Source organism: Sceloporus occidentalis, unplaced genomic scaffold, assembly GCF_023333645.1.
Source record: "Sceloporus occidentalis isolate IW3139 unplaced genomic scaffold, rSceOcc1.0.p SCAF_12, whole genome shotgun sequence".
NCBI lineage: Eukaryota > Metazoa > Chordata > Lepidosauria > Squamata > Phrynosomatidae > Sceloporus > Sceloporus occidentalis.
The window spans coordinates 9,114,479-9,141,183 of record NW_028316992.1 but is presented as its reverse complement, the minus strand read 5'-3'; the positions used below and the strand labels follow the sequence as shown (position 1 = coordinate 9,141,183).

Genomic DNA, 26,705 nt, shown 5'->3' with positions numbered 1-26,705 from the left:
TGACTATATTATCTTTTAAAAAATTGGGAGTCTGATCGTAGCTGTTTATGATATAGCTAAACTGCAAAGACTGTCGTCTTCAAATTCATTTTTAGCAATTAATAAGTGAATTTGGGCCTCTCTGCATACTTTCATTCTCACTGAAAGCACTGCAAGGCAGCTTTGACTACTGTAACAGGCCCTTCTCTTATTCACTAGAGATTATCTGCAGATAAGGGAAAGGGGTCTTTAACTACACCCAGGATTCAGATAAGCCCCTCAACTATAAGACAGCTCCCACTGCCATCAGATTACTAACATAACAGTACAGACTATACTAGAACACAAGCAAAATGTTAACAGGATTTGAAACACAAAAAGTATGGTGAATAAAGGAACACAAGGCTTTGACTCCTTGGTAAATATGCCATCCCAGTATCTTCTATATATATCAATCAAGAAAAAAAAGCAATCCTTCTTGCAAACAATTTAGAAAGTAGACTACCCCACCAGCAATGGTAATTCACTTATACAGCCAAGCTTTCCATGCTCCAGGGCTATGAGGATTATCACACAGGCACTTACATGGGTAAAACGCTGCTGAATTTTTGCAGAAGTGCGAATGTGAGATCGTCTGTCGTACTTCTAAAATGTAATTGAGGCTTCCTGCTTTCCTTCCATCGATTATGTGTTTGCGGAGAAGCCATTTTTTTAATAGCAGAAGATTCCGTTGGTTTCACTGCGCATACTTCGTCAACAGAAGGAAAACGGGAAGCCTCTATTATGTTTTAGAAGCATGACGGACGATCCTACCTTCATGCTTCTGCAACAGTTCAGCAATGTTTTAGCCACGTAAGTGCCTTCATGTGATAAGATCCTATGTTAAGTGGGACAGTCTTGACTAATGGTATACTGGAAAATACTGAATCCTGAGAAGAGTTGAAAAAGTCACTTTTTCAACTAGGACTCCCATAATCTACCAGTCAGTGTGACCATTTTTCGAAGCTTTGATCCTGGGAGAGAGATTCCAACTTGCTTCTGACTACTGTTCAACTAACTAGAATAAGGTAAAAAACACAATGGTATTCTTTTAGTGGTTTTCCTGTAGCAAACATGGTGGAGGGTGAGAAAGAAGATCACACTGGAGGAAAAATCTAAAAGAAAAAAGGGGTTGATGTTGCATCTGTCAATATTTTACTATATTCTATCTAAGTACAATCCATGTTGGAGCCCTGGAAAGCTGCTCCCATTGTTAGTATCTACAGGTTACTGTTTGATTACTAAGGCTGCATCTGCACTGCAGAAATAATCCAGGTTGACACCACTTTAATTGTCAGGGCTCAATGCTATGGAATTCTGGGAATTGTAGTTTTGTGAGATATTTAACCTGTCAGCTCTGGTTCCACAACAAATTACAGTTCCCAGAATTCCACAGCTTTGCGCCATGACAGTTAAACTGGTGTCAAACTGGATTATTTCTTCTCTGCACATGCAGTGTAAGAGGAAGAACTTTTCCAGTTGTCAACACCGTGCCACCATAGTACTATGGAAAAAAATACAGAGTATTACCAATATTACCCCTCTGACAAAAAATGTAAACAAACCAACAAAAAACCCAGTACCACCAGGCGCTAACTTGAAAATACATTTAACTATCCCTTTTTTGAATTCAGACAAACAATTCTAGGATGTATAGGTCTGACTGCATCCACAGAAAGAGGATGACAAGGCCAACTCCACTGGTTAAGATGGAACCAACTGCCATTTGATTTCCCCCCCTTCAGTAGCCATTCTGCCCAAGGTCTCTTTTACACTACACTATCATTGTACATACTTTGATACCACTTTAACTGACATGACTGTACACTAAAGAATCTTGGGATTTGTTGTTTTGTGAGGCACTGCAGCTCTCTGGCAAAAATTCAACATTTCACACAAAACTACAACCCCCATGATTCCACAGGATGTAGCCATGACAAAGTAGTTGCTATAATTCTACAGTACCAAAAACAAATACAATAAAATAAACAATATCTCAGTCACTAAGCATTTATGTAACTATGAAAGTGATGTGCCTGCATTTACTTGTTTTTTCTTTTCCCCCCCTCTCCTTTCTTCTCTGTCATATATATTAAATTACAAGCCTGTGAGGAAAGATTACTGTTTTCTTAATGTTTGTATAGCATCTTGAAATGAAATTAAATACATCTTTTAAAAATGCAATAAATAAAGGAAATAGTCATAACCCAGAGTAGGGAACACAGTAAGCAACACTCTTATTCAACCTCCCACCCCCATAACATGGTCAGACATGCAAGTATCCAATAAATCTAATTATTTTAGGCAAGCTTTATGAAGTTAGTTGGTTTGCTCTTCAAAACCATGTTCCTATTATTCAGTAAACCAATTCAAACATGCACTTCTGACATGGCACAGTCTTCCCACTAAGACTGCAACATGTTGTAATCCATGTGATTCACTGTTTGAAACTGTCCCTTGCCAAAGATTTCCTACACATGGCAAGCTGCAATCTAGCTTTTGCACTGACTCAGCCTTTCTGACAGTGTGTAGAATCACTGTTTTCTCCAGTGCCATAAGCTAACACTACAATCCTAAGCATACTCACACATACTGAAATCTACTGAGGTTTGGAATTTAGGATAATGTATGGATCTCTTTCTTTTGACACAAAAAAGAGACAAACAGTGCAAGCCATCTAAAATCAGAAGTTGACCCAACTGAATTCAGTGGGACTTCCTTCCAGGTAAGTATGTATAGGATTGCCGTCTAATACATGCATTGGCAAAAAGGCTTCCAAGGAAGGTAGAAGCCACTACAAAATTTAAAAGCTTACCTCAGGTATAGATTTTTCTAAGAAACTGAATTTTAGATTGAACTGTATCAACCTATGAAAATGTTGTAATGAAGCATTGCAAGGGCTCTAAAGCACAATGGGCAACAGTAAAAAAAGAAGCAATAATTAAATCAAGTACAGGTAATAGTACTTTTCAAAGTAAAGTGCAATATTTGTCCAGCAATAATTCAAGGTGCAAGTAAAAGCTGAAGACTCTCACTACAAGTCTCTTTACTAGACTAGCACAGCTATCTAGTTGACAGCTTAAAATATCTGGCCTGGTGAAATACTGCTTACTACATTCTACATCCAGGCCATTAATTTGATAAAAAGAGCTAAGAGAACACAATGGAGTAGATTTAGTACAGCACATGCCATATGCTCTTTCAGAGCAATGCTGTAGACTGCATACTACAGACAGCAGATATTGCTATTCGTTTCTTTTTGGTATGGAGTCACTCAGCTAAGAGAAAGCCACTGGGGTATGGTCTGCCTCTTCTCCAAGATTTCCTTGTAGCAGCTTTGTAATGATTTATTTTAGGCCATCTTGACAGAGGCTGTTAAGACAGACCCCTGAAAGGCTCTGCCATTGTTTTAAGTCTCTGAACAACAACAGCATTTTTTAAGTCAGCTTCCTCTAGGGTGAGGGATTCATTCAGCAGCTCCCGAAATGGAAGCGATGTGGTCAAGATGAAGGGACTCCTTCCTTGATGACCTTGGTAAGTCGTTATGAAGTCTCTTACATGGCTTATTCTGAAAAGAAAATCAAATAAAGATGTTTTTAAAAAAATGTTCAGTATTTCAAATCAAAAACTTAAAAGAAGAAATTTCTTTCAGTGGTGCCCATTTTGTAGTAAGTCTCTCCTCTGCAATAGCAATGCAGGATGGTCTGCAGTTAGTCCATCTGACACTGTCCCCTGACCCCCATATATACAAGTTTTTTTGCTCCAGGTGCACATGTAAATGCACCCCCCCACACACACACACAATTTCATCTTGCAACAGCAGAGGGGATTATGATATTTGAAGAATGCAGCAACAAGATCTCCATTATTATGACTTTTAAAGCAATCAGACCAATGGTATACAGAACAGCAGACTTGTAGTCTTGAATAAAACTCTGTCAGACTCAAACATAGAAAATATATACACATACGCACAAACACAATTTCATCTGAACTAATTTGAGACAAATGTAGAATGGATGACTCAGCCAGACTTTGGTAACTATCAAGCTGAGGACTTAAGAAAGTGGTTGAGTTAATACAAAGTGTGGGTTTACATGATTGTATCCCACCAACTTCGTTTAAAATTGTGAGTTGCTTTAAGGCTGTTAACCACATATTTCCAGTTTGGACAAAATAGGAAACTGTAGTTAATTGCACAAATGAAGAGTGAATTGGTTTGTCCAAGGTGCCATAAATACACTTGTGATGGGGCTATCAGGCTGCAATCTTATATATATTCACTTGTAGATATAAGCTTCATGGGGCTTACAAAGGAGTAGACATATATAGGATTAAATTGCACATACAAATATGTGAGTCAATGGTCCAAAACACACTTTAGAAATAATCCAGTTTGAAACTGCTTTAACTGCTCAGTGCTAGTAAATCCTGGGAATTGTAGTTTATTGTAGCACCAGAGCTCTCTGACAGAGAAGGCTAAAATGTCTCATGAAACTACAGTTTCCACAATTCCCTAGCATTGAGCCAGGGCAGGTGAAGCTGTCTCGAACTGGATTATTTTTCCAGTGTGTTTTGGACCAATATCATCTTTTCTTACCTATGAGAAATATTAAACTTCTGTACTATCCTGGTTCCATCTGCTAACCAGATCTGAATACTAGTGATGGGTTCTGAGTAATTTAACACCACTGTTGGTTTTTTCTTTTCAGTTTCTTCAACATCTCTTTTTACTTTATAAATTACTCGTGGCGTGGCACTGGAAAATAAAGAATAAATTCAGAGAAGATTTAATCCATCTCCACATTAGATCATGGGATGTTAAATAACATTAGATCATGTAACAAACTTATTTATCGTTATTTTTTGGTGACTACAAGAAACAGATAAAACATTAGCTTTTGCAAGACATAATCACAGAATATTTAACTAAAACATGTTTTTAAAGATTAAGACTTTATTAGCAGGCAGATAACAAAATGTTAAAAATTGCATTTCAAGCTTGAGAAAAAACCCCTCAAGGACTAGTGTGTAGAAACCCTTGTTATTCTGAATAGCCCTGTTTGTTCTCCAAACCGATAAGATGCTTGACTACTCAAATTCTTCCTCTGAATGAATAATGTTTTATTATTTTCAAGTTTATGGTATGAAATGGTATTTCAACACCTTTTAGTAGAAAGACAGGATATTAATTTCCTGGTTTTCAAGGTTTAGAGAGGTGCTTGTGGGAAAAGCCTACTTTAACAGAATGATAGTGTAATCAGCAATATTTTCATTGTGCTATTTCCTATGCATAACTGAGCCATTTAAATTTTATATATAAAATTTATTTTATTACATGTGTCTCAGTTATGCATAGGAAATAGCACAATGAAAATATTGCTCATTACACTGTATCATTCCATTAAGATAGTCATTTCCCATAGTGTGTGCATGTGGCTTCAAATCGCCTGTCAACTTATAGTGACTCCATGAATTTCATAAGGATTTCCTAGGCAAGGAATACTCAGAGGTGATTTTACCAGTTTCTTCCCTCAGCAACATAGCCCACAGTACCTGCTATTAGTTGATGTTCTCCCACCCAAGTACCAGGGCTGACTCTGCTTAGCTTCTAAGATCAGATGGGATCTGGTGCCTTTAGGGTAGTTAAATCTTGAAATCCAGAATATCCTGCATATTTCTGATTACACTGTGTCATTCTGTTATGGTAGTCTTTTCCTGTAGACACCTCTCTACACCTTGAAATACAGAAGGCATTGCATATTGTTTTGATAATCTTATTAGTAAATACAGTTGTCCCTCCATATTCGCTAGGGTTAGGGGAACAAGACCCTTGTGAATATGGAAAAACTGCAAATAACAAAAACACTGTTTTTACCTGAGAGGACACCTCTCTAGGAATCTCTAGGTCCTCCAGTGCAACTCTGTGGTCAATGTCCAACATACACTGACCATAGAATGGCACTGGAGTAGCTACAAATGGTCTTTCGGTGCAACTTTTAGTTAAAGTTGACCACAGAGTTGCACTGGAGGACCCAGACAGTCCTAGAGAGAACATATTAATGAAATCCGTGAATAATCAAATCCGCAAATATCAAAGCCGCAAATATGGAGGGATGACTGTATAATGTTCTTTGCCTGGTGAAGATGCCAGTGAAACTTTGAAAGCTTGCATTATGTATTATGTGCAGCTTTGGTTGGTCCAATGAAGGTACAGTATTACTATTTTGTGGATTTTGGATGTTATTGTACTTTTCTGTGAAGACACACCCAACTAAAGGTGGTGGCAGGTTTGGGTGTGCAACACCAGTACCCTGTTGAAGGCTCTGATGCTGAATGTAAAGTTCAAAAAGGGGGAAGTTTAATTTAAAGAACAAAAATAAAGAGTTTTCTCCTCCCCAGCTCTAGATAAAAGATACTTTACAGTTTGAGTTTCAGCAATCTTCAGGATGTCATCTCTCTGGGTTTGATCTCCTCACCCAATGGAGCTGGTGCAGGGTCTTTCAGCTCCTGAATTCTTTGACTTGATGTAGATAACTAATTTGGCTAACTTGTTCTTGGTAACTCAATCGGCTAACTAATTACTGGTAACTAAAATGGCTAACGTGTAAGAAATGCCCTTTCCGGCTGTCTGGGCCTGTTTGCCACCAAAAGACAGCTCTCTGCCTGGTCACAGCAAAGACTGCTCCAAACTAAAAAGCCTCTAGCTAAACAGAGCATGCTGGGAAGGGGCAAACCAAACCTGGAAAAATGCAGGTGATCTTACAGCTACTCCCACAACTAATACAATGAATTTTCCTACACTAAAATATTCTATGGCCTGAACCAACACGAAAGAAAATGCAGGGGGAGATTCAAATAGTCCTGGCAGGACATCACATTTGCTGTATGGCCAACACAGCTACTCCTGGACATGTTTTCTGGAGATAGCAGTGATTGATGAAAGATTAATGCAGCTGCTATGGGTTCTACTGGCATCAGTGCAGCTGTTACCTGCTTTTACTATTCATGAACAGCTCTTTGAGTTACTGGTGATGATAGGGCATTGGCTGCTGTATCCTGTTGTGTACAGAGTGATCTCCTTTACAGGTTACTATCCAAGATCAAGACCCTGTCACACACTTCACTGGCCTAGGTGACAGCAGCAGGAGGAAAAAGATCAAGGTTTTGCAGCACTGGCAAAATGAAAACAGACAACTATTCTCATCAGGAAGGAAAGGCTGCTGGCTTCCAGCAGCCTATTTCTCCAATGCCTGACTTCTGGGGGTGGGATGTGACTTCAGAGCCTATGTATTTTCAGAAGGTTGGCTTGGATAATCCTTGTGTCATTGGTCAAGCAATTTACAAACAAATCTCAGAATTCTTGGCTTCAAGTACCCTCCTCTGCCCAGAAGGCAGGACTTGGAGAAATTACAGTCAACCTTAACTCTTTTGCTTAATCAGCTTTCAATATCAGAAATGCTAGTTTCCTCACCTTCCTAGTCTGTATCCTTGTCCAGAGAAAGGATGAAATACTGGCTTCTTCACAGTATATAACTCATCCTTTTTATCATCCACCTTCACATCTACTTCCTCTTTCTCACATATCTTCTGTAACTCAGGAGGCAACTCCCTTTTTAAAAAAAATCAGAAAAATACACACTATCATCACCACAAACAGAGCAGGTATAAATCTATGCATGAGTACTTTCTCTTGCAAACAAGTTAAAAATGGTAATTACATCATAAGAACTTGTTTTCACCATTTTCTTATTTTCATTAAGATCTTCTCCAGTATACAGTGATAAGAACATCTGTACTTACACTAAACCAGGTGTAAGGAATCTGAAGCTCTCAAAATATTTATGGAACATGATTCCCATTATGACTAATGGACACAACAGATGATGCTTAGGGGAGCTGGAGTCCCAAAACATCTAGAAGCCCATAGATTACCCATCCTTGCATTAGCAATTATAGCATCCAAGTGTCACTATATCACACCCTCACTGGCAAATTAACTAATAGATTAACCTGCCCTCTGTTCCAAAAATCCAATGTGTAGAAATATGGTGTGAAAAGACCGTGCCTTATCAAACAATGTTTTTAGGGATGGAAGCAGATGGGACCACTATCCCTCCTACAGCCGCCCTCCCTGTGTGCCTTAAAAACCTCCTCTGGAAGACTGTGAAATTCAATTCATGTGTCCAGGAGTGCATTTGCACAGTTAAAACTAGCATGCCAGCTGTGCCCGTTTCTTGAGATGTCAGATCTGGTTACAGTGACACATGTCTTTAATTATATCCCATTAGTAGTACCATAACACACTCTATGTCAGGCTTACTTTAGAAAATATTGGAGAATTTTAATGGGTTCAAAATTCTGTACCCAGAATGCTGATTTTACTAGCTCAAGAGGGAGCATCTAAACTTGCTAAAGCACTTTCACTGGCTACCAGTTCCTTACAGGGCACAATTCAAAGAGTTGGTCATAAAGCCCTATACAGTTTAGATCCAGGCTATCTGAAGGAATGTATTGCCCCATACCAACTTGCAAGGGTCCTAAGATTTTCAGGGGAAGGCTTTTTCTTGGTCCTGCCACCATCACAGGTGAGGACATGAGAAAGAGCCTTCTCACTGGCTGCTCCCAACCTCTGGAACTCCTTCTCTCAGGGAGCTAGGCTGGCCCTCTCCTTTTGTGGGCAGGTTTCTGGTTAAGCACACTTTAATGTGCTTTTGTACATCTTTTAAGTTATTTTATACTGTTTAATATGGAGATTTTAAACTTGGTTTTTTTACATTTTTATTGTTAAGCTTTTTAACCGACTTTCTTTAGGAGCTTTAGGTCCCATTCTGGGAAAAATATGACATACAAATAAAATAATAGAAAAAAAATAGTTCTATAACATCATAAAGTATAGAATTTATTTTTTTTAAATGACAGTTTCTGAGTGAGAGGAGAGATATTTAAATTACAAATGGATGCTTTTAAAAGCCCTAGACTAACTGCAGTGCTTGCAAAAAATTTGAGCCTCTTACTTAATTTGTTTAACCAAATCCTGGTAAGCCAAATGATTATCTAGAATCTCTTAAATGACTCTGTAAGACTGCATTGCAAGAACATATGAGTAAAGCAAGCCATCAAGAGTAGGTTTTTTTCTGTGCTATTTCAAAGCACTGTTCACAATGCAAAGCATTTTATTATTCATTTATTTGCATCCTTGCATCAAAATTCTGTGAAATACTATGTAGACAGCATCCAAATATTTTAAATACAGTGGATCCTTGATATCCATTGGGGTTTGGTTCCAGGGCCCCCTGTGGATGCCAAAATCTGTGGATGTTCAAGTACCATTAAATACAAGGGATAGTGAAATGGTGTCTCTTATACAAAAACAGCAATGACCTTAAATTTGTATCTGAAATTGTTTTTAACAATTATTAATAATTGTATTTTGCAATTATTATTTTATCAAGTTATTTTTTATACTGGTTAACGACCAAATAAATTTTACTACTACTACAAAAACAGCAAAATCAAGGTTTGCTTTTTGTAATGTGTGTGTGTGTGTGTATAATATTTTCAAGCTGTGGATACTTGAATCCATGGATAAAGAATCTGTGAATATGGAGGGTTGACTGTAATACATAAATACACAGTGCCAATACATTTACACAACAACTGTGATAGTTCATGGTGTTAGCAATACATGCAAGCATAACAAGCATAGCAAGCTCTAGTCCTGGTGGTCCCCCAATCAGCACGGGGCTATGGCAATCAGACAGTGCGGTCAGGAATAAGCTGCTGGCAGGGAGCACTTGTTTTGTACTCCTTTTGCCAGTGTTCCCAGGCTGCCTTTGTCAGCAGCGGCACACCTTCAACTCGATCTGGGAGCATGCATCATCTGTATGCCACACCCCCAGATCAGCCTGAAGCTTGTGTGTTTCAGACCTAAGCTAACTTACCCCTTTTTGATTGAGTCCAAGAAGCGCTGATTTGCAACATCTGTATAGCTTCGGAGTTCACCATCATTCACTGTGAATCCATTTTTCCATAATTTAATTGTTGTATCAACCTGGGAAACAAAAGCACGATTAAACGTTATCCTATAAGAATGGCAGAACCACATAATTCATGTGGACAATGCAGAACTCAAAAACATGAGAGGTACCTCACAGTCCAAATACTGATCCATTTAGCCCAGTATTATCTACATTCCTTGCGTTTCATATAAGGGTCTTTATTCTAGTCTTACCTGGAAACATTAGAGATTGAACAGAGGATCTTTTGCAATGTAAAGCATGTGCGTTTAACACTGAGCCTGGTGAAGAATCCATTAATCACAGTTGGCTTTGCCACAATTGGAAGCAGGTCAGTTGTGCAGTTATTGTCAGCATTAAGGAATCAGTTGAATTTCTGTGTTAATGTTTTCTGATATCAAAGATATCAAAAGAATGACACCAAGAACATATAAATATGCACGGTTTTACAGGGAAAAGAGTGATGAGTCCAAATTATTTGCAAAAGATAAATCAAATATTTCAGCTACTCTGTGTTCCACAACTCCCTGACTGGAATAATTAGCATCTACAAAGTTTGCATTTCAATTCTTTACAGCATTCCTTAAATTCATATCCCACCTATCATAGCATACAGTTTTAATCCAAAGCTTGCTGATCAATGTTTAGTATGGGGACCATTTCTTCCAAATATAAACTTTTCTCACACTGCAGACATAATCCAATTTGACACCACTTTAACTGTCATGGCTCATTGCTATGGAATTCTGGGGTTTGTAGTTGTTGTGGCACCAGAGCTCTCTGACAGAGAAGGCTAAATAGCACACAAAACTATAAGTAACTGGATTTTTTCTGCAGTGTGGATTCAGCCTAAGTCCTCTGTCTGTCTGTCTATCTATTTACCCACACTACCCATAAGATGCTGCATTAAAAATCTATGTGCTTATATACATAAAACAGTATTATTTATTATAAGTTACTTTCATATCCTATCTTTCCTTCAATTAGCTCAAGGCTTCATGCAAAGCACTCCTCCTCCTCTCAATTAATCCTCACAAAAGTCTCGTGACATAGCTCAGGCTAAAGGGATAATGGGCGCTGATGCTACATGCAAATACCTTTAGCTGGGTCTGACAAAGCTATATTTGAGAATTCATAAAAACTGCTTTTGGATTATGTATATTGAATTATCACTGCAACTGAATTATGACTGCAAACATTGATTTACGACTGCACTTCTACACATGATTGCTTTGGAGTAACGACCATTTAATTCAGCAGGATTCACTTCTGAGTAGACATGGATAGGATTGTGCATGCAGTAAGGCTGTTATTGCCTACACGCTTATTGGAAGTAGGCCCCACTTAACTCAGTAAAACAGTTATAAATAAATAGGTTACTTATATGTATGCTTGCATACAATCACACTGTAAACACTATTTTCCTCAACATTATAGCCAATGGAAAAGTTTTACAATAACGTACACAGATCTGCAGCTTCCATTCCCCAGAGAAATTGTACAGGTAATTACCATTTTGCTAAATTATCATAGAGCATCTATATGACCCATTAGGAAACACAGATGTTCCCCAATGCTAAATACAGTGCTGAAAGCCGCTACAGAAGAAGGGTGAGTGTACCCTGGAAGGGATAATGGTGTGCACGCATGCTGCGCACACGCTTCCATGCTGCCACGTGCATGAGCCCCATTCATTTAAATGGGGCTTGAGCATACACGAAATTCCCCTTACATGTGGAAGTTTAGAACGGATACCCCGCGTAAGGAAAGGGCAGACTGTAAATGATTTTGAGAGCCTCAAGTCCATAACAAAGTGACTGTCAGAAGGGGGAATTTTCTAAAACCAAGAGTGAAAGAGCAAACAATATTTAAGCAGGTATGCTACAAGCTGGACTTCCAACAGCATCAGCTTTGACTTCTGGGGATTTCTCTATGGCCTGTTACAGACTGCCAAAATAAAGCTGCTTTGGGTCTCTTTGGAGGTATGCTATTTAAATGATGCATGGGTCTTAAGAGTCCGGAGGTTGTGCCAAAGCCACAGTCCATTCCTAAGCACTGGAGCGCAGCTTTGGTGCAGCTTCCGGATTCTTAGGATGCATGCATCATTTAAACAGCATACCTCCAAAGAGACCCGAAGCAGCTTTATTTTGGCAGTCTGTAACAGGCCCATGCTACAGAAATAATGCAATTTGACACCACTTTAACTACCATTGCTTCAACCTGTGGAAATCTGAGATTTGTAGTTTAGTGAGGAATTCAGATTAGTCTATCAGGAAGCTCTGGTGCCTCAGCAAACTACAAATCCCAGGATTCTGTAGAATAGAATAATTGCAGTTAAAACGGTATCAAACTGCTTTATTTTTGCAGTGTGGCTACGCCCTGGGAGTTACTAAAAGAAAAATTTTAGTACCTGGTTGTACGTCCTGCTATTTGCTTCACCTTCACCTCTACTCTTTTGCTTCACTTCACTCCTTTTACCTCTCTTTGTTAAATGGGTCTTGGGCTACTAGTAAGAGATTTCAAAAGGTGGTTCTTGGGAATGGCATGTTTTTATATTATTCCTTAAATAAAAACAATGGACTACTTCCAATGGACACTGACCAATTAAATATTCATTTGTTTTCTTCCCTTCTCTACCACATGATGCTGACCAAAAACTGCCTCCAAAGGTTTTGTTAACCAAAGTACAGATTTTTTTGGCGAGGGGGATGTACTGCAGGCTGAAATGGCAGGGCAGCAGGAGAGAATGAATACCCACTCCAGACCCGCCAATGGAAGGAGTGAAAGTATCCTGTTGGATGCTGTTCCTTAAAAGTTTATACACAATTTTTAATTGCTTTACATTTTACAAAATTAAATCCACTTACTTGGCTTTTAACTTTGGCCTGCTGTGTGCATACAGCCCCGACTTTCTGAGCTTCCTCAAAAAGGTTATCCACAAAAATATCACAGCTTTTCTGGTCTGTGCCATTCTGAATTTGACTAGCATTTCTTGTTGTGCAAACCCTGTAAAATGAGAACATTAAAATAATTAATGTTGTATATGAAATTCACAGTTTCACCTAAACCATGTTTTTATTGGCCTACCAACAATATTAAAACTTAAAGCAGCCATTCTTGTTATGGAGCAAGTAAATATTCCAGGAAATTATTTGTATCTTGTCCTTTATAGATTGATTTGTAACGTAACGACTATTGCAAGTCAAGCTGGCCATGAAAGAACAGGTTCCTCAGTCCATAAATATTAAGGTGCAGATTAGTTCCAGATAAGTCTTTAAGTACTCTGACCTCAGTAATTTATATATACAGTATAGGATCAGAAAATAATCTCTCACTGATTAGATTAGATAGCTGATCTATGTTACACTTTCCTTGTACAGTATTTGTATCATAGTTCAGATTTAGAATGGTTGTTCTCAATGTGACTTTAGCAGCATAACTGGTTCCATTTTAATCCATAATTTCATAGCATTGAGCCTGGAAGTTAAAGTAGTGCTTTATATTTCTACAGTGTAGCAGCAACCAAAGTGATCTATGCTTGCCATACATTCTTTATTGCCTACAATATAGAAGAATAATGTCATTTAATCAGAATGTCAACAGTCCCTAATTTGCTATACAGAAATGCTACAAGCACAAACTGCTATATGCAAATGATAATACAACAACGTACACACGCACACAGAGTAATTATTTACTACAAATACTCTTTTTCTCATTGGATTTTCAACATATTTAGAGAACACACTTGCTACGGCCTGGCCTAAAATATAGGCTACATAATGTACGTGAAATTTCACTTTGGGGACACTGGGTGGGAAACACAATTATTTTTTCATTCAGGTTGCATAGCAAGGCACATAATTGAAAGAATTTGATGAGCTGGATTTTAAGAGTTGCAAGCAGAAGCTTAAATGTATATAGCTACAGCAAAACTTCAAAAAGGTAGTTTTTGAACTTTTTCTTGTAACAGCTTCTTTCTTTTATCACCTTCCTCTATATCCCATTTTTAAAACCAATTTTCCACTCTTCCCTTGCCGATTCAAAATCTTTTCTGGGCATGCTTTTGCTCACAGAGTGAGATCCTCTCTTCCTTCCTTTACTTAAAATTCTCTTGTCTCTCTGGGGTATAGGAGAAGGAGAGTTTTTTTAAAAAGAGTTTTCCACATTGTGGAGAGGTGTGTTGTTTAAGATCTCAGAATAGATAACCTTCCACATGAAGATCTTTTACCCCCTAACAATGGAACATACCTCTTGGCTGATGCATGTTTAGGTTCTGATACTTTGATTTGACTAACTGGGCAAAGAACAATGCTATCATGGAAGCATTCACACTTCCTCTTACTGGCAGTGATAACAAACTTTGTATTAGAAGGCCAGGGCTGCCACTGCTAGCCTGAATGGGAAGCAGACCAAGAAGTTCCCAGTGAACTATGAATCAAGATTTTATCCAGTTTAAACAAAAGTGAATTTGTGCCAGCCTCAAAGATATACACAGTTCTATCACAGAAGACTTTTATATTACTCAAAATACTTTCTGTAGTATATGAAAATGTATGACTTCTTGTGCACTAGAACTGAAGATGTATGAATTTTTCTATATAGGACAAAATACATACACCTACCATTTTTGTTTCAAAGTTTCAATCTTGTCGACTTCTTGCATTCTGCTCCACCTAATAGTGGAAAAAATTGTTATTACCATCATAATAAAGTCAGTTGTATACATATACAAGACAGCATTTTGAAACACTCAAGGTAATTTGTCTGCAGTAGACACAGTTTCTACAGGGAGCCTTCTGCTCTTTAATTTGCAAGATGGTGAATTTCTGTTCAAATGGCCTACCTACTGTGCAACTGTAGAACTGTGTGATTCTAACCTCTACTTACATGGAAGAAGGGAACATTTAAGGCACCTTGCATTGGCGCAACCCCAATCATCAGTGAATTATATTTATAAGTCACAGAGGTCCAAAACACACTGCAGAAATAATCCAGTTTGAGACCATTTTAACTGCCCTGGCTCAATGCTAGGGAATTTTAGGAACAGTATTTTTGTCAGACAGTTAGCCTTCTCTGCCAAAGAGCTCTGGTACCACATTAAACTATAATTCCCAGGATTCCCTAGCACTGAGCCAGGGCAGTTAAAGCGGTCTCAAACTGGATTATTACTGCAGTGTGTTTTGGACCAGAGTGCATAAATGTCTGGATGATCACTGACAACATCCCTAAATGCAGTTGATCATTTAATGGACCCTGAAACACAAATGGGTATGCAGTGTCATGTATGTATGCACCTTCAAACTGCCTATCGCCTTATGGCAACCCCATGAATTTCATAGGGTTTTCTTAGGCAAGGAATACTCAAGAGGGTGGTTTTGCCACTTCCTTCCTCTGAAATATAGTCTACAGCACCTGATATTAATTGGCAGTCTTCCATCCAACCCTACTTATTTTTCAAGATCAGATGGGATCTGGTGCATTTAGGGTATTTGTCTAGGGTTAGTCCTACTTTGTATCTACTTCTGATTTTGTCAGTCTTTCAAGGTTATTGGTTTTTTAAGTTTCTGCTTCACAAGAACAGGATATCAGTACGTTTGTCCTGCTGTAGCCAGAAGGAAGACCAGAGCCATAGTAGTGGAATTGGCAATCAGTGATGTGGTTTGGAAAATGTAGTCCCTTTAAGTTACAAAATATTATTTAAAATTGTTGGGCCACATCTCATACTATTTTCTGTGTGACTGCTCATGTCACTAAAAGGGAAAACATTTGAAGATCTAACTACAGGTGGAGTCTCCCTTACCCAGAATTCTGAAATCCGAAATACTCCAAAATCCAAAATTGCCCTCATGTGTAGCTAAGGTAATGACACCTTTGTTTTCAGATGTTTAAATATACTCAACTTTGTTTCATACACACAAAAAAAGAATACTGAAAATACTGTGCATAAAGAAGATGTATACAAAACATGAATTTCATGTTTAGATTTGAATCCCATCTCAAGGATATCTCATTATGTATGTGCAAATATTCAAAAAATAAAATAAAATCAGAAATCCCAATCGCTTCTGGTCCTAGGCATTTATACAGATCTTCCAACTGGTACAGCACTTCCATGTAAATGTGTAGCTTTGTTCACTGAGAGTTTTAATGTTAATACAGCAAGAAAGCCCAAGACTTCCAAAGTGGCTTTGTCAGGCATCTTTCCTCAACACTAATAGCTGGTACAGGTTTGCAGTTGTTTCAGGGATGTTTACAGGACCCTAAGGCTTTCATCAAATGCCACTCTCTTTTGCTGAAAGTTTAGGTCCTCTCTTTTGTTGAAAGGTTAGGTCCTACCTCTCAGCACTTTATGCTCACCATCATGAACTATCATTCTCTTGGTATCTATATGATCAGGCCACATGTTTAACTATGGTTCAGGCCAAACCTCAGGTGTTTTGCTGCCTGAGACAAATCAGCAAATGCCCCTGCTCTCTCTCAAGTCAAGGTATAAATACCCAAAGTCAGCCAAGACTTTTTCTTCCTTCCTTCCTCCCTCCTCCTTTGCACATTACCGGTAGATAGAAAGATACGATAGATCTCTTTCCTAGTCAAATTAGGGTGAAAACAAAAGAAGTAACAGTCTCCTTCCCTGCCTTTCATGACATTCAGAATCTATGTTCTTGAGTCTGATGCCCAGGTGGCCTAAAAGTAGGGCTGCCCAAATCACGATCTCTCTTTCCAGGTCTTTGCTTCCAAAAAAGCTGCAATGCAACATGATTGTGGCTGCAGGAATGCCCTCTAAAACACCAAGGCACAGCTTAATCAAGACAAGAAAACAAGGTGGCATCTGTCGACACTGTCTTTTTTATTTCTAAAATAAGCTGGGAGCCTGCCAAAAATATCCCATGATTTCCTTTTATTGGCATTCACATGACAAAGAAGAAAACCTTTGGTTTTCCAATACTGTAAGAACACTCTACTAGGGCACAAATAAACCAATACAAGTACATCATGCATTTGCTTTGATTCTCTAGCACATTTTGCCAAAAGGCATGGAAAGCCAAGATAGCTGAAGCAGCAGCTGCACTTCAGACTTTACAAATTAGCAGGAGCACAGCAATGTCAAAGCTAGGCTGGAACAGCTCTTGGGCCTCCAACATACAAGGAAGAGGGCATTTAGCCTCTTCCAGATATAGATCCAATGAGCTGAAAGCACACTGGCAACACTTTACAAAGCAAACCGACAAGGGAGCTTGCCTCGGGGACAAAGAACACAGATTGCCAGAGAGAATTCCTACTCTAGAGACAGGGACAGGGAAATTTCAGCCTGTGTGGAAAGTATACATATAGTATTTGTTGTGTGCCTTTGAGTTGTTTCTACACCTAAGGAGTAGAAGCTACAAATTGTGGCGCCTACACATAGTAGAGCCAACTCTCTAGAGAAGCTCCAGCTGGTGAATCAACCCAGAACAAGATTAGTATAGTCACACCCCCAATGCCATCCAAACTATTGAAGGATCAAGCAGTGGCATGGAGAGGGATGATAGCCTTTCCACTGAAATATAGGGCCTAAACAGACAGATCATAATAAAGCTGCTTCGGGTCACTTTGGAGGTATGCTGTTTAAATGAGGCATATGTCCTAAGAGGCCAGAAGACACACCAAAGCCAGGCTCCAGTCCTAAGGACTGGAGTGCAGCATTGGTGCAACTTCTGGCCTCTTAAGAGGCATGTGTCTCCAAAGTGCATACCTCTAAAGTGACCCGAAGCAGCTTTATTTTGGCTTGTCTGTTTGGGCCCATAATCTCCCATCCCTACATGGCATTCAGTATTTGAAAATGCTGCCTTAACTGTTTCAAAACTGGATTCCAGGATTGTTCTTATACTTGTTTTAGGCATTTTTAAAGTGTTTTAATGTGTTTTTAAAAATATTTTTATTGCTTTAATTTTAATTTTTATTTTTAGAGGGCAAGCTTGATGCGGTGGCTTGAGCACTGAATTTTAGAGTTTGAATCCCCACTCAGCCATAGAAGTCCACTGGGTGACCTTGGGCAAGTCACACCCTCTCAGCCTCAGAGGAAGGCAAAGGCAAACCCTCTCTGAACAAATTTTGCCAAGAGAACCCTGTGATAGGGTTGCCTTAAGGAAATGACTTGAAGATACACAGCAACAATTAGTTTTCCTGTGTTAATTACCTCAATTAGTTTTCCTTGTGGGCTGGGAGGTGATACAGAAACACTAAATGAATGAATGAACAGATAGATAAGAGAGGCACAGAAGGTGCAGCTTCTCCCATCCTCAAAGATCACTGGGGAAATCCCCAAAAGATAACAATTAAATTAACTGGTTTAAAATTAATGGTGTCCTATAAATGAAATTGGATTTAAGCATTATTTCTTTGCCATACTGCTCCCCTGTCTTTCCCCCAAAGTTCTCAAGGAATCATATTTGACCCTTTCTTTTTTATCTTTGTAGCAGCCTCATGAGGTAGGTTAGGTTGAAAGATAGTGACTACTACAACCTGATCTCTTTAGTCCTGGTCCTGTGTTGTAACCAGACTACTCACTGTCTCTCAGATTGGACTACTCTGTCCTAGACTGCATGATATTTTTCCCTGGATCTTGCTTTGACTAAGACCATTTGATTGTGCCAAAAAGGCCAGCTCCTGCCTCCAGCCTATCTCAATTCCTAAAACAAAACTGCCTGAAAGAAGCCAGAGGACACTTCCCGCTTGTAGATCAAAATAGATTTGAGTGTTTTGTGGCTTCTAGGAAGACTTCTGGTAGCACCAGAAATTTAATGTGTCAAAACAGTAAGAATAAATGTGCTCCACTTCACCCTTCTGCCCACAAAGTGTAAACCAGCTGAAATCAGCTGTGAATTCTTTCTTCAAGCATTTTCAGGCTGGTGACTTCATTGCAACATCAAGATAGAATGAAAATTGCTCTACATGCTCCCGACCATTTTTATATTTAAGGAGGCTACTGAAGGCTGCAAGGTAGCATAATAGCCTTACCCAGTTTTTTTAACTGTAATAAACAAACACAATACATATAACACATCTGTGATTAATTAGGAGCTGGACTGTGAGCCAGTGTGGTGTAGTGGTTTGAGTGTTAGCCTACAACTATGGAGACCAGGCTTTGATTTCCACTGCAGCCATGAAACACACTGGGTGACCCTGGACAAGTCACATGCTCTCAGCTTCAGGTGAAGACAATGGCAAACCTCTCTGAACAAATCTTGCCAAGATAGGTTCACCTTAGCATCACCGTATGTTGAAAACGACTGGAAGGCACACAACAACTGGAGCCGAATGGGTACCAAAGGAGATGTCCCTGGCCATAACAGTGCATGCAAGCACCACACTGAGGACTCCAGGACTAATATCAAAAACCCAAGATTTGTGTGTGGGGAAAGAAAACACACAAAAACACTCTGGATTTACGGAAGCCAGACATACACATTCAGAACTTTGTAGGTTTTCCCCGTCCTTTTGCTCTTCTATTTTTCTGGGGGTAAAAAGCAATGCTTACCAAAATCCCCTCTTCTACACAATTATTAAAGGTATAGTTTTAATAGTTTTTATTCTGGCAAGCTTATCCCCCACTGTAAGTAGACCTATAGTCACTCATCCAATTTTATATTTGTTGTTTGCTGTGAGGATGCTTTAGTGGCATTCCAGAGACATGCTGTCAGAACTGTAACACAAGCCAGCTTCCCTTCTGACACAGACACACCAGCCCTTAGGCCTGAAAAAGCATTATGAAAACAGATCTGCCTCAGTGGTAATGGCAATTTTTTTCAAGGCAATGACAACAAAACCCTGTAGGTGGATATCAAAGTGCTCTTCCCAGCAAGTGTCAAGTCTAATAAAATTCAACCATTAAAACCCTAACATAAACTAGGCAAGAGTGGCTTGAGTGTTGGACTATGACTCTGGCGATCATGTTCAAATCCCCATTTGGCCAAAGAAGCTCCCCCACCCAGTAACCCTAGGCAAATCACACTCTCTCAGCCTCAGAGGAAGGCAGTAGCACACTTCTTCTGAACAAATATTTCCAGGAAAGCCCTGTGATAGGCTCCCATTAGGGTCGTCACAAGTCAGAAATGACTTGAAAATGCGTAACAACAATTAAGTAGGCCTTTTAAAAAAAATACTGTACTACATGAACTGCCCTCTCACCAATACCACCATCAAGCAGTCCACTGTAACTATACAACCTCTACCAGGTTAGTTTAGTAATTGTGGAAGTCCAGGTATTGAGGAGAAAAACTTTATTCTATCTATTCTGAATCTGCAATATACCACAACTTTCCAAGTCAAGACTTTTCAGTGAGTTTTTTTACCCACTTACAATGAAATCTTTTGCTTGTTAAGTAAGTTACACTGTGAACATATTTTGGATTTCAGCTTTACTAGTCATCTTGAATAAACATAGATTTATCCTTTTACTTCATTTTCCACCAATTACTGTGGATTATTTAAACTAGCATGTGCCAATTTTTTAATGCTGTACAGAGTCACTGAAGCCGCTATGCAAATTGGTTTAGTTTTTCTAAAATATTTTTAGTGATAGGCTAAGTAGAAAGATTGTTTATCCTTTTTTATTTTCACACAGAGCACACCTACAAATATCTATTCAAAAGAAAGATGAAATGCTGAGTAGGGCTGATGGGAGTGACCTCTGAAGGGCCACATTTTGCCACCCTGCTTTAAAGAATAACAAACCTCACAAGTCTGTGATAGATAATATGCAGGATATAAATTAATAAATAAATTACACTCTTTACAGTCAAGTGGACCACAGCCATTTTTAAAGATACATGAACTGGTCCCCTACATGGTTACATCAACTATCTGCAACCTGATATCTTCCTGATGTGTTGGCTCACAACATGGGTGGGAATCTGTGGCACAACATTCCTTATCATTGGCTGTACTGGCCAGGGCTGATGGGCCTTGCAGTCCAACAACATCTGGAATGCTACATGATTTTCCACATCTGGTTTACAACTATAGCTAGCTATGGGACCTAGTTCTACATATTATCTTGGCCTCAGAGGGAGAGATCAGGCAGACCCAGCAACATCAGGGACTGCCTGAAGGAAGAGGCCCCTCCCTCCTCAACTGTCATCTGGGCCTCAGAGGGAGCGATCAGGCAGACCCAGCAACATCAGGGACTGCCTGAAGGAAGAGGCCCCTCCCTCCTCAACTGTCATTTTGGCCTCAGAGGGAGTCATCAGGCAGACCCAGCAACATCAGGGACTGCCTGAAGGAAGAGGCCCCTCCCTCCTCAACTGTCATCTCGGCCTCAGAGGGAGCGATCAGGCAGACCCAGCAACATCAGGGACTGCCTGAAGGAAGAGGCCCCTCCCTCCTCAACTGTCATCTGGGCCTCAGAGGGAGCGATCAGGCAGACCCAGCAACATCAGGGACTGCCTGAAGGAAGAGGCCCCTCCCTCCTCAACTGTCATCTCGGCCTCAGAGGGAGCCATCAGGCAGACCCAGCAACATCAGGGACTGCCTGAAGGAAGAGGCCCCTCCCTCCTCAACTGTCATCTGGGCCTCAGAGGGAGCGATCAGGCAGACCCAGCAACATCTTGGACTGCCTGAAGGAAGAGGCCCCTCCCTCTTCAACTGTCATCTCGGCCTCAGAGGGAGCGATCAGGCAGACCCAGCAACATCAGGGACTGCCTGAAGGAAGAGGCCCCTCCCTCCTCAACTGTCATCTTGGCCTCAGAGGGAGCGATCAGGCAGACCCAGCAACATCAGGGACTGCCTGAACGAAGAGGCCCCTCCCTCCTCAACTGTCATTTTGGCCTCAGAGGGAGTCATCAGGCAGACCCAGCAACATCAGGGACTGCCTGAAGGAAGAGGCCCCTCCCTCCTCAACTGTCATCTTGGCCTCAGAGGGAGCGATCAGGCAGACCCAGCAACATCAGGGACTGCCTGAACGAAGAGGCCCCTCCCTCCTCAACTGTCATCTTGGCCTCAGAGGGAGTCATCAGGCAGACCCAGCAACATCAGGGACTGCCTGAAGGAAGAGGCCCCTCCCTCCTAAACTGTCATCTTGGCCTCAGAGGGAGAGATCAGGCAGACCCAGCAACATCAGGGACTGCCTGAAGGAAGAGGCCCCTCCCTCCTCAACTGTCATCTTGGCCTCAGAGGGAGCGATCAGGCAGACCCAGCTCCATCAGGGACTGCCTGAAGGAAGAGGCCCCTCCCTCCTCAACTGTCATCTTGGCCTCAGAAGGAGCGATCAGGCAGACCCAGCAACATCAGGGACTGCCTGAAGGAAGAGGCCCCTCCCTCCTCAACTGTCATCTTGGCCTCAGAGGGAGCGATCAGGCAGACCCAGCAACATCAGGGACTGCCTGAAGGAAGAGGCCCCTCCCTCCTCAACTGTCATCTTGGCCTCAGAGGGAACGATCAGGCAGACCCAGCAACATCAGGGACTGCCTGAAGGACCAAACTTCTCCCTCCTTTGTCACCTTGTATTTTGTATTGCATTATGATTTTTACTGTACACCGCTATGATCATTGCGGAATAGCGGTCTATAAATAAAACATATTATTATTATTATTATTATTATTATTATTATTATAATATCTGGACGACACAAGGCTGGAGACAGGTAGGATAGATAAATATATCCTGAAGGGAAAATTTAAAAACAAAAATGAACCCATAAGTAAATAAAACAAGATGGTGGTAAAAGTATCATCACATGCTGGTTAGGGATTCTGAGAATTATAGTCCAAAATGTAACATTTCCAAGCTCAGACTATTACACAGAACAGATAAAGATGCAAAATCCTACCAAAAAGGCACAAGTTCTTTCTTGTTTTAGTGAGCTAGCCATTTGTTGCAACTATTCTTCACTCAAATTACTACTGAATTTCAGTTTGGGATCTTGGCATGGAGGTCTACCTTTGAAATTATTTTAAGAAAACCCCAGCACATGGCTGGGATGGTGGGAGCTGTAGTCTAACACATCCAGAAGGCATCAAATCTAGTACCAGATCTATCTTAAGGAAAATGTCCTAAAAGACAAAATACCTCAGTGGTTTCTTGGCAAGGAACAAATGCTGTCCAATTTGACTCCATTTATCCTCTTGCTGCTACAAGTACATGTAAGCTAAGGGAGGATAGTAAGATGTTCACAAATTTGCAGGTTAATGAGCTCCTGATGGTATGTTTGATGTTGTTTGGTTTCATGAGAGTATTATGCATCCAACAGAGTGTCAATTTCTGCCTTTAAAAATATCACAGTTCATTGCTTGGCCTGAATATAAGCTACAGTCAGACCCAAACACTAAGGCAAACCTGTATCTTCTTTTATTTGCTGCTACCCTGACCATGGTATACCATCAAGCAAAGCAACAATAAAGAGAGAACAGTAAAGCAAAAAGGTGTCACAGTTCTCTTACAAGTTACAGTCTATCTGCCCGTTCATCAGGGCATGCCTATCCTTGTTCTCACATTTGTGTTAGCATTCCTTTGCAAATTCCTTTGCTTGTTAACACCAACAGTACAATTCTCCACATATTTATATTGGAAGGACTCTACCTGTGCTGGTCTATGACTGTAACAAAAATGAACTGAAGTATGTTGGAAGGGCACCGTCACCTCCATATTTAAAGATGTAGAGCCTATATATACTGTACCCATTGACAGAAGATAAAAAGGAACTTAGGATGCTCAGCTGCCTTCTATCAAGCCTGACAGCTTAATACTGTTGACAGTGAATAACATCTACTGCTCTAGGGCTTCTTCAGCCTCACCTGGAAATGTCAAGAAGTGACTCTGAGAACCTTTTTCATCAAAAGGCACATGTTCTATCAATATGAGCCAACCTTTCCAGGGTCAGATGAAAGATAACTCTATTTATATTTCTATAGTTTCTTTCCATTTGTTATCACATCACATGAAAACAACTGGACCAATTTCCATCAGATTTGGAGGGCGTATCTCAGATGATCTGATTTACAATACAGGCTATGAAACCCCTGGGTGACCTTGGAGAAGTGGCATGCTTTCAGCCTCAGGGGAAGACAATGGCAAACCTCCTCTGAACAAATCTTGCCAAGAAAACCCCATGATAGGCTCACCTTAGGGTCACTATAAGTTGGAAATGACTTGAAGGCATACAGCAGCAACAACAACTATTGTGGCTTATGTGGAACAAAGAATTGCAGATGCTCAAACAATTAGCACCAAATTTGGAGGATATATTAGGGATAGCCTGACTTTTTTTTTAATTGAATTTTTAAAGTGTGATTACGAAGAAAAGAAACAGCAGGGAAAGAAGGGGTAAAGGGAAGAAGGTATAGGATATAAATATGGAGTAGGCATATACTTCGATATCAGAAGATATATTTCCAAAATAAATTTAGTCTGACTAAAAATGTAGGTTATGTGACATTCACCAAATCTATTTGGTGGGGTTCCTTGGCGGGTGCCCCATCATTTCAAAAAAGATGGAATGACTGAAAAGCTGCTGCAAGGCATGACAATTGTTTTGTTTGACACTAACATATTCTGCAATCCACAAGGCACCACAAATACATAATTACAAGGATCTATATGACAACTCTAAAACAGCTCTAACTGCCATCTACCAGCTTCAAGACAGAGGCATGATCTCACCTGGCACTTCAGAGTTCATTCTCTTATGATGTGCAAAATTTTACAGTTTGCCTTTTGGAATGGTGCAGGCTTGGTTATTATATATATTATATTATATAGTCCGACTATATAGCTTTGCTATATATATATATATATATATATATATATATATATATATAGTTCGGTTATTATTTGGTTTGGATATTATATAGCATATAATATAGGATATTACATGGATATGTAGTACCCCATATTAGGAAAGGATTCAGCATGTCCATGTTCACCTTGCCACCATTTAATAATATGGGATATGATGATCCGCAAATGATCTAGTTTGCAGAAACAAAGGGCATTTACCTAAAAGTAAGTTCCACTGAGCTCAACAGGAATTATTCTGAATTAAACATGTATGGGATTGTATCATTAGCCATAAAGTAAGTCCCACTTAACTTAACAGGAGATACTTTGAAATAGACATGCATGGGAGTCTATCATTAACCACTACACTGCAATAACTACACATAAATATTATGGTTCAGAGACATGTAGCATACTGTGTCACTTTTGAGAGCGCCGCCTTATTTCCAAATGCAATTCAAAGAGCTTGTTCTAGCCTATGACAACCTCAACAGTTTAGGATGAAGGCTAACCTCTTCTTCTGCATGTCCATCCCATTAATATCCCTCTCAAAGGCCCTGTAACATGGCCCTACCTTCTGCAACAAACCGTGTGGTGTCAAGGGACTGAGCCTTTTTGTACCTCATCTGGAGAACTAAGGACTAAGAAGCATGAATTTACATGTATGAGTCTTTTTAGCTTTCCTTTGGTCACGTCCTCCATTTGACAGGCCCTGGTCCTCCTTTGCAGTTAAGACAGCTGGTCATCTGCCTCCAGGGCAGGCTGACTGGATGTCCTAACTGCAAAGGAGGATCGGGCACCACCAAATGGAGGACATCCAAGACCAAATAACAGCTGAAAACACTCACAGAAAATATAAATCCTTGCTTTCTCAGTCAGGCTCCAAATGGAGGACATTTTTGAATCCCTCCTGGACAATAGGCTGAAATGGAGGACAGGTCCTGTGAGGAAAGGAGGACACCTGGATACCCTATTTCCTCCCCCTTGGAATGTAGGGCAATCAAGAAAAATGTAGGACATGAATAAAACCTCAAAACACTCTCATAAAATGTGGACACATGCTTCTTAGTCATGCCCCAAATGGAGGATATTTTGGTATTCTTCCTGGACAGAAGGATGTCCAGAAATGGAGGACAGGCCTCGGAGTGGGTGAGGTGGGAAGGAGGCAGGAAGGAAAGTCAACACAAATGGAGGAAAGAAGAGAAAAGCTCAGGACACTCATAGAAAGGTAAATCCATGCTTCTGAATGGGGCTCCAAATGAAGGACATTTGGGAATGCCCTCCTGGAGAGGAGGTTGAAATGGAGGACAGGCTTTGGGGGGGGGAATGAGGACCTCTCTACTCACCCTATTCTCTCCCCACCCTTGGCATGAAGGGCAGCCAAGAAAAAGGTAGGACATGTGCGAATAAAAGCTCAAAACACTCCCTAGAAGTCTAAGCTCATACTTCTGAATCAGGCTCCAAATGGAATACATTTGGGAATTCCCTCCTGGACAGAAAACAAAAGCTCCAAACATTCCTAGAAAGGACAAATCCTTACTTGTGAGTCCTGCTCCAAATGGGGGACATTTGGGAATGCCAGCCTCCTGGGCAGAAGGCTGAACTGGAGGGCAAGTCCAAAGAGGGAGGAAAGGAGGACTTGCCTGGCCAGGCTGCAGAAGGACTTGCCCCCCTTGGATATGGTTCCTCTTTGCGCACAGCCCAGCCTCTCCTCCTGCTCCTGCTGCCATGTCCCAGGCAGCAGCATCCCCCCTTGTCCCTGTTGTCCCTCCTTCCCCCAGCCCTTCCCAAGCCCCCCAACGAGGCCTCTGCCCCCCCAGTTCTTCCCCCTCTGGACTCACCAGAGCCCCTCTTCCAAAAAAGCCAGAGGCAATGGCCTGGCCAGGGCGCATCCTCTTGCCTTGCCTTGTTTT

At 40.4% G+C, this 26,705-nt stretch overlaps 1 protein-coding gene across 1 annotated transcript; it reads right to left on the bottom strand.

Moving 5' to 3' along the window:
- Window positions 1–793: 793 nt before the first annotated feature.
- Window positions 794–26,705, bottom strand: LOC149305237 (UBX domain-containing protein 2A-like). The gene is made up of 7 exons (XM_089477867.1): window positions 26,634–26,705; window positions 14,663–14,713; window positions 12,905–13,043; window positions 9,963–10,072; window positions 7,493–7,630; window positions 4,619–4,777; window positions 794–3,586 (listed from the first exon to the last, which is right to left on the bottom strand). Exons 2-7 carry the CDS (start codon window positions 14,701–14,703, stop codon window positions 3,394–3,396), a joined length of 780 nt encoding a protein of 259 aa, XP_089333993.1. The 5' UTR covers window positions 14,704–14,713; window positions 26,634–26,705; the 3' UTR covers window positions 794–3,393.